At 40.0% G+C, this 14,008-nt stretch overlaps 1 protein-coding gene across 2 annotated transcripts; it reads right to left on the bottom strand.

Moving 5' to 3' along the window:
• Window positions 1-8,614: 8,614 nt before the first annotated feature.
• Window positions 8,615-13,622, bottom strand: lrrc3 (leucine rich repeat containing 3). 2 transcript variants are annotated; one of them, XM_077002532.1, is made up of 3 exons: window positions 13,424-13,622; window positions 11,757-11,778; window positions 8,615-11,646 (listed from the first exon to the last, which is right to left on the bottom strand). In XM_077002532.1, the coding sequence occupies exon 3, from the start codon at window positions 11,502-11,504 to the stop codon at window positions 10,716-10,718; it is 789 nt and encodes a 262-aa protein (XP_076858647.1). In that variant the 5' UTR covers window positions 11,505-11,646; window positions 11,757-11,778; window positions 13,424-13,622; the 3' UTR covers window positions 8,615-10,715. The 2 variants fall into 2 exon arrangements, 1 of the variants encoding a protein (XP_076858647.1); XR_013130443.1 differs by lacking the exon at window positions 11,757-11,778 and having other exon boundaries at window positions 11,304-11,431.
• Window positions 13,623-14,008: the final 386 nt, after the last annotated feature.

The raw sequence follows: 14,008 nt of genomic DNA, 5'->3' as shown, positions 1-14,008 counted from the left end.
TGAATAATCAGCACACAGCAGGTTCTAATTAACGATGTCTTTTCATGGACTCCTAAATCTTTTCATTGAAAACGGTACACAACATTAATCTATGTTGGGTAATTGCTTATTTCAAATCAAGCGGTATTTTGGATGTACATTAATGTCCTTTACCTCAGTGTTTGTGGTACCTCCCACTTCCAGATCTTTATATTAAAACAATACATATTTTAAAATATGTATGCACTGAAGATTTAAATATATGCAAAAGGGTATCAAACTTTTTCATGTTTCATATATTTTCTTACACTTTTCTATGAGAATACAAAAAAAACCCATACAAATTCATACTGTAGTTATATACTCCACTATTTTTAAGCTTGATTTTGTTTTAGTGCTTACGTGCTATCAAATACATCTGGATAAAGCTATTTTGTGAAAATAATTCATATCCAAAACATTATAAAACTACATTATTTTACATTTTACAACTCTGGACACAGAGTTGCATCGCGGCAGAGTTTACTGGTCTAGGAGTCTCGAGACCCCTGTCTGGAAAGGCTGCGTGTGTTTGTGTGTGTGCTGGGGGGTATAGATACACTTTCTCCTGATCTAAATAAAATGAAAGGCACTAATCCCAGACTCCTACGTGCTGCAGCTTAAACGCTTCTGCAGGAGATTATCATAGAGGCACGTTCCGCGCTCCATAACGCCTTCCACAGAAATGCAGGGGGGAGGAGAAGCAGCGAAGCCTTGAGTTAATAAAACAGCTGCATCTACACGTGTGTCTTCAAATGAAGCTGTGGGATTGTACTCACACACCTTGTGGTCAGGGATGTGCTGCATTATACTGTAGTGAATTATAGCACTTTTGTAAGTTGCTCTGGATAAGAGCGTCTGCTAAATGCCATAAATGTAAATAGCAACTGAATAAAAAGTTAAACAAGGCAGTCATGGCCTGGCGGTTAGGAAACTGGTCTTGTGACCGGAGGGTCGTTGGCTCAATTCCCAGACAGGCCATGACTGAGGTGCCCTTGAGCAAGGCACCTAACCCTAACTGCTCCCCGGGCGCCGGGCTAGGGCTGCCCACCGCTCTGGGCACGTGTGATCCACAGCCCCCTAGTAATCACTAGTGTGTGTGTGTGTGTTCTGACTGAACAGATGGGTCAAAAGCGGAGGACAAATTTCGATTGGGGTGTAAAAATCACAATTGACAAAATATGGCACATATTATTACACACAAAGTTGGCCAAATGCCAATAAAGTACTGCACTTTGCACACACACACACACACACACACACACACACCTGCCTATCTATTCAAATATGTGTGATACACAAACTGATGTTTTTTTTATATTCCACTCAGCAACACCACATTGAAGATTGTTGATGTAAATCATCTTGTTCTGATCTTGTCATGCAAATGTGGTATTTTCTTTTGCCTCGCAGAGAGAAAGCTGGTGAATTTTGTTATATGAACAGCAGTCGGTTTAAAACTAATTTAAGCTAATTACATATAATGAATGGCGTTTAGAAAGAACAACACTTACAACAATGAGCACAAATCCTTCTTGAGCTGAATAAAAGCCATTGTCTTGTGTCTCTTCTCATTTAGTGAATGGTTGTGTTTTGTGCATAATCTAATGAAAACTGAACTTTCCCCATAAATCAAATCAAAATAAGCATTTGCTCATGTGTGTTTCAAAAAGAAGGGTAAGATATTCACACTTAAGAATAGGGCACTTAAGACTTTAATTAATGAAAACAAACATTTTAGAAAGAAAAGAGCACATCTTTAAATGGGGCTTTTTTCTTCATCTTAAAGGTCTATCTCATTATACTGTGCAAGTACGGTTCATGGAAAGAATCCTGCGTAAGTCTCAGCCGGTTATGACCTTCAAGATCTTGGCAGGCAGTGGAAAGGATGAAACTGCGCTACCTTCAGTGAAGCTGCGTGCTCCTGCACTAGGGGTGCCCGAGCGCTCTGTGCCGAGCTCCTGTTCATCTAGCAAAAAGCATGATACTGCTCACAGGATGCGTTTTTTTAAAGGCCACCTACATTGGTGGAAAGGACGAGGAGTGACTGGGTTACATAACACCAATTACAGACCACCGGCAGTCAGGCATTGATCATAGATAAAGGCGATAACAGTAACTGACCTACACAAAAAAGCTTCTAGCCAATAAGGAATTTTCTGTCAAATCTTTAGATAAGCACACAGCAGAAATGATAACTTAGTAGGATCTGTGGCAGAGAACAAATCTCTGACAGTACTGAATGGGGCTTTAAAGAAGGTTAACCTTCTGCTGCTTTGGGACATGAGATTAGATCCATTATCTGTGTCTGACAGAGAATTAGCTTTAGATCCAATAGCCAATTTAGCTCAGAACAGAAGTAACACAAGGGAAAATTAACCTTGACTACATGTTTGCATCTGTATTGTTTTTAAGAATACTTACAGTGAGCAACACACACATTCTGCCAGACGGCCCATGAGAAAGGTCATTAAAACCAAGCAAAACAAAACAGACAACCAAGCATTGTGACAGATGCTAAAAAAAATAAAAATGAGGTAGAAACCGGTCTCTAGTAAAACACAAACACTTTACATGGTAATTATGACTGCCTATTCATCTGTGTCTAGAAAGAAATGCAAATTGAAAATAAAATCCTCTTGGTTACTCTTATAGGCATAAAAACTAGCTGCAATTAAATAATTACATTATTTACATCTATATTTTAGATGTTATAGTCATTTTAGACCATAATTTTAGCTTTATGTAAAACACTTCACCAATCTCTTCTGCACCAGTAATTAATGTTCGAATGTTTTGGTCATGCAAACTCACTGACAACACTGGTGGTTTTGGTTCCCCATAGAGTCAACCACAAATGAGTGAAATCAAATTAAACATTATTTCCTTTTAGAAAAGATTTTCTTCTACAGAGCATGTGTCATCCACCAACAGTCATGCACATATTAGGAACAAAAATTGCTATGAAGCTATTATATTTGTCATTGTGCTAATGCATGAAATATGATCGAAATGTACATAAATTTATTGCATTTTTATAAGAAAGGCAGACAGAGAATCAAACTCGGAGGACTGGATGAATGTCAACATGAATGTCAACAATGCCTTGGGGCTGTTAGTGGCCAAAGGCAAATAGTGACTCTGCTCTCATACATAACAGATACTTACCAACACATAACACACCATCCACCAAAGACAATTATGTAAACGGAGACATTTGACTAAAGTGTGTTCCAGACTTGGGTGCTCTGACCCCTTCTTCTCCTTGGGACTGTCCCACTCACTCCGGTGGTCATAAACTCTGAAACAAACTTTCTGAGAAGCATGTTCAGTTTTAACCTCGTCTTTCAGCTGGAAAGGAAGTGGATGCTTTTGGAGTGCCTTGTGCAGTCCTGACGAGCTCTCAACAGCTCTCAAAAGCTCACTTTAACCCGAATAAAGTATTTCAGCATTTCTTACACCTACGCTTTTTTTTAGCACCTCCGATAGTTAGGGCTCCAGCTCTCCCTGTGAGCTTCCACGTCCAATCACGTTTCTTCTTTCCTGAGGCACTTTTCCGGAGGCATATGTCGTCATGGTTGCTGACACCATTCCCTGGCCTATGCCGGTTGTGTGACTGCACCAGCAGAATACTGCTCAGAACAATGGATCATTATGAAATGTGCTTGACTGTTGCCTGCTGTTTAGTCATTTTGAACAATTTAATTTCTGTTACTCTCTCTGTACCTCTGTTACTCTCTCTGTACTCTGTACAGTATGTTGCTCTTTCTAAGAGCTGCAGGTATGTATAAGAGTGGGATATACTGTATTTATTCGCAATGTTTAAATTGACAAGCATTTTATCATGCGCTACAGGGGCACCTGAGTGAAAAAAATATTTTGCATTAAACAAATAAAGCTGCATTCTTTAAAGCTACATACATCTTATTATGTAAAAGACTACTTTTGTCATGAATAGAGTATAACAAATTCCAGCCTGAAACAAGGGTCTTGTGATTTCTTTTGCAGTATTGTTCAATATTTTTTTTTTGTGGTCAAGAGAAAATGAAAAGGAAAAGCACTTCCAAAGTTGACAGGGCCTGAATTTTCCTCCAACATTTCAACCTACTGGCAGGAGATGACTGAAGGGGCTATAATATTCCTGCAGGAGATTCAGTTACACCTAACAGGAATCGGTACACTCCAAAATGTGGAGTCTATTTTGGTGAGACATGTTCAGACGTCTGGAAATCAACTCTAATTGTTTAACAGAAAGAGCTGCAATCTTTCAGCCTTTCAAATGAAAAACACATGATTTACTAAAATAGTGCCTCCAAACATGATAATGGTGACCATGTTTGTATGCATCTAAACAGCATTCAGATTTTTAGGTGCTTATTGTTGCTTGAGAGACTGATATAATTGGAGCAAACTAGGGACAGAAAATTGCTTTGAAATAACTCAGAAATGGGAACAAAGCCATTTTAAGTGTGAAGAGAAGCTCTCAAAATCTATTCTTGGAGTGTAAACGATCCCAAACAAAGGCGCCAATGTAAAACAATATACAGTTGGCATTTTTGAGGTGGTTTACACGAGAAAAGGATTAGAATAGAAGTACAGAAACATAAATGCAAGAAGAGCACTGATAAAGTTTAGAGAACTTTACGATTTGCGTAAAGAAGGACATGCATGCAGGTGCTGGGGGGAGAGCGAATGGGTTTGAAATAGGCCAACAGAACCAAAAAGCACATCCAACCAGGCTCAAACAGACGAAGACTGAACTGGGGCTTAGGGACTTCTACAAAATAGACTTTGTTGGGTCGATAGACCAGTCAAACAGCAAGAAACAGACAAACAGGAATAAACAGAAAACTCTGTAATGCTTCACAATACGTGCTGACTAACATTACATAATGCATTTGCTAACATGAACTCCACACAGAGCGATCACATCAGCCTATCAGGACACTTTTAGCAGATTATTGTTTGACAATACTGATCCTAATCACCTGTTGCACATTTCCATGTTCCTATATAACTGTCTGATATAAACTGTCTTAAGTCTTTTGCCAAGTATTGACAGTGTTTTTCAAGTGCTTAGCGCCTTTTTTCTTACTGTATCTCAATTTTTTGCTCATGGTTTTGTTTTTCTGGTATTGACTTTTGTTTTTTGGGATGCCCTTTGATATTTGTTGGCCTGATTATCTAGTACTCTGGTTTCGGTATTTTGAGACTCTGCGGTTTTTGACTTCGCGCCAGATGTCTCTCCAGCTCAAGTTCTCCTGTTTTCTGATATTGACTCTGTTGTGTTCCCTAACTTACTCTTTCATTTTTTCATGTTTTATTAAAACACTTTCATACACTCTGGGAGCAATACATGAAGTACTACATTAATATTGATTAGGTAGTATTAAGTAAGCAAATAACAGCTACATTATTAGCTTCTGACTAACATTAAGTCATGCATTTGTTAACATTAAATGCTATATTATTAATGGTTAACAAATTATTGTATTAATTATTTGTTCAATCTTGTGTTCATATATGCATATATAAATTGTGATTCAATAAATGATGTTAAATAATAGCTTAATTAACATGCAGTGACAGACAGCAACTAGACACATTATACGAGATATAACAAACATTTTACCCATGTATTGGTTTAGTTCACTCTGTACATCTCTACACCCAGGGGCGGATCTAGGGGCCCACCCTGATTGGCAGCTGGGCCCGCCTAATCACAAGCTCAGAATACATTTTTCCATATGAAAATTAATGAAAATAAACTATAATTGCTGCAGGACGGCGCCTAACGCACGAGTCATTTAATGACCATACACCCCATTGAACTGTTTCACATTTTACTTGTATCTTTGACCCTGTTTTTCTGATGTGCCCCTTTTTGCATGTATGCGTTTTGTCTCTGTACTGCAGTTACTACCATCACCTGTGTTCTGACTTACTTCCTGGTTTGTTCTATTTTGAGTAATGCTGCACTGGTTTATATTATCTTCAAGTGTCTGGCTGGCTTTGCTCTGTTACAACATCTAAGTATTATACATAAAAGATAAGTATCTTTTATGTACATATAAATTATGTACATATAAATAAATGTACACAAATTATTTTTAGAAGAGACATTTGCACAATCATGCTTGAGGTTATGCTTATGGAACTGGTTCTTTAAACATAGCAGCTGTATACCTGTAGACTCTGCTATACCAGCTGTGTATCCTTTCAAGCTAGAGAGAGTGTTCTTAACGCCAGCTGTCAGATCAATGACTAAGGAAGGGTACCATTATCAAATAAGTCTGCCCCCCTCCAGGGAGCTGTGCCAATGATACTGTTTGGCCAGTAGCCATTAAAGGCTTCCCAAAAAGCCTCACCTTGACTGGGAAGCTGATCTTGTGCTAATAGGATGCTAGCTGTGCACAATTTGACAGTTTCAGCTGGGGTAAGTCCTGGCCATGACTGGCTGAGATTGGGTCGTTTTGCCCAAAGTGCTGTCATAACATCTCCTCTTTACATATAGTATTGGGAAATCCTACCATGGAGCCATCCCTTCCCAGTAATGATAATGTTAAAATAATGCTAATAGCATAAACATACACAACTGTGTATGACCCTAAGGGTATTTTGTGAAAGCTTCTGATTTCTTTAGTATGTTATTCCAAGTGTTTCAAATACGGTTTTGGTGCAAGCAAAACACATTATGGACTTAATCATGGTCCCAGAGAGACATTTCAGCTTTTTCTGATCAGTTATGCAATTTTAGTTAGTAATTGAGTGTCTGCATGTAGACCGCAAGATAATGTCATGGGTCCTACAGCAATGTGCTCCCAGATTTCAGAGTACTGACACTGGTGTTCCTCTTCATGTTCCTACGAAAGCCCACTCAATGAGTCCTGGTGTGAAGTATTGCACCTACACATGTGCTTGTCTAAATGACAACATCGCTATATAATCTAGTCTGGGTTTTCCTTGATTATTTTTTGCTTTTGCAATTGTTTTACTGAGAGGCATTTTTTTCTTTGTCTTATTTAGACTAGTGTTTCTCTGCTTAGTAATCCTGGCGATTTCTATCTGGTGTTTCTCTGTTTAGTAATCCTGGTGTTTTCTATCTGTTGTTTACTTTTTCCTCCAGACTGTTGGATAACATTTGCAGCATGGGTGACACACCAACTTCAGATAAACCCTCATTTTCCCTGTCAGGTGCTGTTCAGTGATGAAGCAAATTCCCTCGTAAATACCGATAATAACTGAACACAAACCCTCACTGGACTGACCCATCTAACACGGCTGCCTAACCTAAAGTCATGCTTATGTGTGGTGGACAGGGTCCCCTGATTGTGGAACCTTTCTACATTGATGGCACATTAAGTGCAGACCATTACGCAAGATGATGACATGTCTCCTTCATTGTTGTCAGAGGATGAAACATTTCCTGAATTCTTGGCACCCCACATTATGGACATTTTGTCTGAGACCTTGATGTGCTTTTCCCCCTAAAAGTGGATCGGTCGTGGCTGTTCCACTGGGTGTCCACCACCAACTCTTCATCATGGCACGGCCCCCTCCTACTCAAGCCCTCCCTTGGTGCTGTAGTTGTGTGTGTATGTCCTTCCTCATGGTTACACCCCTCCCTTGATAGGTGTTTGTCGGTATTGTCCCCGTTAGTGTGCATATTTAAGTCCCCGTTCTCTGGGTGTGTTTTGTTGGTGTAGAACCCTGTACACACTCATTCTCTTGCTCTGCTGCCGTTGCTGTGTCGTTCGTGATCTAATAAGGATATGTAATTTCAAATTGTTTTCAACATATTCCCTTGGTGATAAATGATCAAATGTGACATTTGATCGTTGTTTTATCAAAAAACCACTGATTTAATCAAATAACCGGTTATTTTATCAAATCAAATAACTTATCACTTGAATGTTCAGTTCACAGGTATTTTTTTTATTGCTGAATTTTAATATGGGCATTTCTGACAGCCTCGTTTTCAATGTGTAATACTCGTTACTTCCGCCTTGCAACAAATTTGGGAGTTAGATACTGGCCAAACACCACTGTTATATCAAAAATTATTTTTGAGAGCTTGGTAACATGGTTAGTGTCTCTGAAATAAAATGTAATGGTATATCATCATAATTTGCCAAGTAGACTAAATCAGTTATTGCCCATAAATGTTGAAGTCTTCTTCTGATACTTACCTATATCTATGCTTCTACATACAAGAACTCACTCCCAGAGATCATTGTTACCCTGCGGCTCACTTTTGCTAATAACCTGTTAAATAAGGAAGAATTATTAATAAACCGTACGTTGGAAAGTGAGGTCATGTCAACTTTGGTAATGCTAAAAAACTATAACCAAACTCTACTGACCACAATACAGCTCGGTACTCTGTGTTTATGTGTATGAACGGAAGGACCTGTTGTTGGATGCAAACAGCAAAAACTTCATTGTTGTTGGTTCACCTACTTAACTGTTAGAGGTGGTGTTCCCTGAATTTTGACTAATGCAATCTTGCTTGTTAGTATTATTAATTTGTAATCGTTTATTGACTTCTCTTTCGAGAGGAAGATGAGAACATAAGAGTCGTTAACAAAATTAAAAGACAAATGGTTAACCTACACTTAAAAGTAATACAGAGATGCACACCACACACATAAGTCCCTGCAAAAAGACAACCTATAAAATATTGTTTTTTATTTCAATTAGTTTGCTATGCAATATGTATATGAAAAATCTGACAAGAAGGTCTTGATCAACATCCTGGAGGCGAATAGCAGATATGATTAATTAGCTTACATAACAGGTAAATGACCAATAAATTATAATATTTAAGTCCATATTGGCTGTCTCACAATTGTGTAACGCATAACTGAGAAGCACAGATACCTGTGAAACCGAAGACAAACATTCTACATAATGTCAGTCTTGGTTTGGTCTTTATAATCAATGTTTCCTTGGGATTAAAAAAAGTATCCTCAAAGACGATCTCCAGTTACACCTGAACTGGGAGAAGCTGCAAGACATTGTCAAAGACATTTGCTCCAAAGAAGCCCGTACTCTGAATTTTGCAACAGCAATACACATTTATCACTGGAATCTGCTATCAATCTTTTAACAGCCACGGAGCTTCGAGTGACCACAGAACAGGCAGGTGAGTCAGGAAGGCAAAGTTACGCATTCCCAGAAGCACAGGCCTTGGTAGGATTCTCAGGTAGCACTCAGAAAACACTTCTTTGAGATATTCAGCAATACTCTCTCCAGATTAAAAATCAATTATTTATAACGATGCCAACGTTCTCAGCTACTGAGGGGAGGCCAGATGGTGAAGAGATTTACTGAGATAGCTTCTGTTGTGAGTATAGAAGCTATGAAAGAATTGAAGGATTTGTTAGCTTTGCTGGATTTAACTAGTTTTCATATTATTACAGAAGCATGAGGAGTACTGATAGTAGTATGAACATACTGCGGTATGAAACATTGAGCAAATTCTTCACTGTACTTTTAAATTCAACCGTATTAGCTTAGTCCAAAGAGAGATAAGCCACATAGCACACAGCACGTGTTGTATGTATTTCTACACATGAAAAACACTGATGCCAGAAAGCCATTAGACAACATTAAAGAAAAAAAATGTCTCTGAGAGTGAATCACAGAATGTCCAACAAAACAGTCACTGTGTCCTTCGCTAACCTTTAATACCTAATGCAAAAAGGATATGCATAATTTAGAGGACAAGTCAACCACCGTGAAGTGCAAGTGAACACATGAACATAGAGTGAAGAAACTCATTGATATCATAGCCCTTTCAGGTCAAACAATACGAGACACACTTTATTTCCAGACTGTGTAATAACAACCCTAATTAACTGAGCTCAATCCAGGTGAAGATAGAACTTTCCAGCACAGTAAAACTGAGACAATCAAAGATGAGAACAATTGTATCTCATTGAAACCAAGCAGGAACACAAACTGTACTTAGTTTACAGTACATAGAGAATTAAAGGTCTCATCTTCATGGCAGAAGGACTGAGTATGACCAAGCCCGAAGCACAGTGTTTAGGTATTGTTGTACCATCATATAGGCACTTGGACAGATCCAACTAGTAATGAATAATAATAAATAAAAAACAAGGCAGAAGTGAACAGCATTTGGCAGTGATGGTTCTACTCATAGCTACATCAAGTCCTCCTGAGTCTCTTTCTACAATAAAGACAAAGCAAAGAAGACTACACCGTCCTGTCCCCTAAAATGGATCTTCAAAAGCACATACATGGACAAACGAAAGCAGAAAATAAGAGAAACTAGGCATCCACTGTAAACACTGAGAAGATGGATGAGACACATAGAAACGCTACCAAAATGTCTACATCATCATCTACTGGGTGCAACCGCAAAATTCTATCCTGGAGAAAATAATCACCAGGAAACACACAGACATAGACATTGCTAACAGATATTTTACAATGGTTTTAAAAATACCGTCACTTCATCATAAAAATTGTCAAAATGACCAACACATTTTGAAAAACTTACACATCGAAAATAATAAAACGGCATTTTGTATTCCTTTAGCAAGTAGAACTCCTTGATCAGCACATGTAATGAGCTTTAAGGCGTGCTGTTGTTGTGCCATCAGCTCTGTGAGTCAAATACATTCACACTTGGACACACCCAGACACCCGCCTCCACTGTGGTTCACGTGCTACACAACAGTGCTGATTGTGTCAAAGTCTTTGCTAATTTGGGTGCTGCTTGGCAGAGACTTAAGATACTCCAGATGCCTGCGGGCGTCCTCCTGGTTGTGCCGCACATAGTAGATGACGTAGGCGATTACCATGGCGAACCATCCAAACATGGTGACAAACATGGCCACGTCTGTGGTCTTATGGTGGAAGTTGCAGAAGTTGATGCCGGAGTCGAGCACCTGGATGACGGGCCGGCCGGCGTACTCCTCCTGGATGGCCGTGCGGCAGTTGACCTCGTTGGCCGTCTCCGGGTCGAGCCGGAGCTCACGCAGCACCTCTTGCAGCGCGCACTCGCAGTGCCACGGGTTGTTGGCCAGGCCGATGCTGGCGCGTAGCCGGGCGAAGGCCTCCTTCGGCACGCCGCGCAGGCGGTTGTGGGACAGGTCGAGCATGCGCAGACTCTCCGCCACCCCTTGGAAGGCGCCGGCGTCCACGTTCTCGATGGCGTTCCGGGACAGGTCCAGCTCCTGCAGGTGAGGAAGTCCCTTGAAGGCTTGACTGGGGATGGTGGTGATGTAATTGGAGGAAAGCAGCAGAGACACGGTGTCGCGAGGCAGGTCGGTGGGGATGGTCTCCAGGTTGCGGGAGGCGCACTGCACCGCCACCAGTCCGCCTCTCTCTGTGCACAGGCAGGTCTTTGGACACGCGGACGCTACCGTGCTCAGGAAGAGAGCTGTAAAATTCAATCCCAACACAAAGGAGGAAAAATGTTTCATAGACATGCAGGTCCCTCCAGGGTAACACATGGTTTCCACCAGACTAGAACTCAAGGGCTGTTATTTATCCATGTGATGCAATAAACAAATGACCTCCAAAGCATCCCTGTCTTGCCTGTAGCGAAGCACAGGTTCAGTAGTACATAAACTGTACCGGTCTGTTGCAAGTGACCTGGTAAGGATGCGGAAGGGCACTTTCAGGTAGGTGGTTAGAGGCTGGAGAGGGGCACATTTAAGAACCAAACACAATAGGAAAACAGGAGAAAAGTAATGTGGGCTCACATGTAGACCGAAGTGCAGAAAACTGAAAGAGCAAGGAAAATACAAATTACACAGACACACACACCGTACACACCGAAGGTCAAACAGTATAATGTTTCAAAGTGAAATGATACATTTAACATCCATGCGGATGTTTTCATGCACAACAGTGCAAATGCAACTGACTGGATCAGTTTAAATGGAACCATGGACACCAACCCGCATTAACGATACACTAGAAAATCAAATACCAAAGGTCTCTCATCAGCAGTGGAGGGACAGAGAATCAGCAGGTTCATATACTGTGATTTTATCACGTAATTACTTGGGCAGACACAATTTAAAATAATAAGGCAGGGGAAAAACCACACACATGCAGGCACACACTCACACTCACACACATACTATGAATTAATTGCATAACTAAGTAAAATGGAATGGAGCATTCTTTCAGTATTTATTTTACAGTGTAGCCTAATTTACATGCAGTCAATCATGGAAATAAAATGTCCCCTTAAAAATACTGCCTCATTTCTTTCCAGTCACTACCTCAGTCAATGACAAACCCATCACATAGCATTAGACTAGATTATACGGTTAAGGAAATCGACTTAAAACATTTAGTTCGACTGAACTGTTCATCATCAGTAAAGTGTTTAGGATTAATCAGATTCTTAGGTGAGCGGTACAAACCCAAGGGATCTGGCTTCTCCCTGAGTAACATCAGATCTCCCCCTTGTGGGAAACTCGTTTCACACACATAAGTGCCTAACTACCTTACTCTGACAGCACTTCAAAGTATCATTCCATGTAATGAAGTAGAAAAGGAATAGCTTCAACGTTTCCATTTGTTCTTCAAAGATCTTATTAAACAAAGTTCGCCTTTTAAACAGCACACAAAATAAAAGATTAACGAATCACTGCAAGAGTGTACAGGGGGTTACATAGACAACATATTTAGGTAGCAAAGAATCAGCAGACCAATTAAACCTTTAGCTGAACCTTTATAAGATGAAACGGCAATTCAAAATGCGATCAAACGGACCACGGACACTCTAATTACACAAATGAGAAAGGCAACATTAAAGAGAAAAGGAAGAAAGACGCTACAGCAGATTGGGTAATATAGGTTTTAAACTATGTGCATTACAGTGTGGTGTGTAGCTTCCTCGCAGCGACATGTCCGTTAGTTATCGGTCGCATGTTGAGAAGTTTTTACTCCGACATGCAAAATTAGGGCTAAGGGAGCATCTAATAGCCGGTAGGACCTGACTAGACTGGGCACTGATGAGGTGCACTTTGTTACATACTACTTCGACACAAGTTATCTAATAAAAACTAGCTCCTTTGTTTAATTCTGGCCATTTAGAACTGATGAACTTCGTCGCAGTTTCAATATTCACGCGTTCCCAGGTGACAGACACGTTCATGATTTTTTTTTAACAAAGTCAAGCAAACTGAATAGTTTTTCAATTCTCACCCGTACTATATTCACTTCTCAAAATGGATCAACCAACAGAGTAAAACCACCAAATGGCTTAACTTCAGACACACCTGGCCAAGGATCTCACGTTAAAACGCACAGCACGCGAGAAAACGCTGCCTGAGTTGCAACACAGTTTTTAACATTTTGCAATGAGATACATTTCATGATGCGTTTTAGAACAGACAGTTATACATTACCGTACCGAGGATTATTCATTCACGTGCGTGTAAAACTACTCGCGTCTCCTAGACTTGTTGCTCCACTTCTGGTGTCTTAACCGTTGCAGAACGCTCGTGCAGTGTAAGACACGAGCTCTTCTGCGACTGGGTTCGAGTCTCGCGTCGGATAACGTCACGTGCGCTCTTGCACTATCTGCCAAGGCAGTTTGAGATGCTGCGCGTGCGCATTTTCAAAGGAGCGAGGAGGGTCTGGCAAATAGGGCAATAATGTTGGTGACTTCTACTGTGATTAAGAAACTTGTCAGGTCTTTTATAAAGGCTATAAGGGGCATTAGACCTTAGACCTTATATGCATAATAACAGGAAAGCACAAGCAATAAACTAAAATATGTTCAAATAACCTATATAAGGGTTGCTTATAAATATATAAAAAAACAAGGTAAATTTATATTGACTACTCAGCACTCCTCCCCTTCAAATAGTATAGAAATCTGCAACAAATAGGTCTGCTCGTTCGTATTTGTACTACTGAACATTAGACATTGATTATTTATAAATAATGTACAGTGCATCGTCATTCATGCCCATCTGACTGATTCACTTTTGTC

Source organism: Brachyhypopomus gauderio, chromosome 4, assembly GCF_052324685.1.
Source record: "Brachyhypopomus gauderio isolate BG-103 chromosome 4, BGAUD_0.2, whole genome shotgun sequence".
Lineage (NCBI taxonomy): Eukaryota > Metazoa > Chordata > Actinopteri > Gymnotiformes > Hypopomidae > Brachyhypopomus > Brachyhypopomus gauderio.
This window is presented reverse-complemented; position numbering and strand designations above follow the sequence as displayed.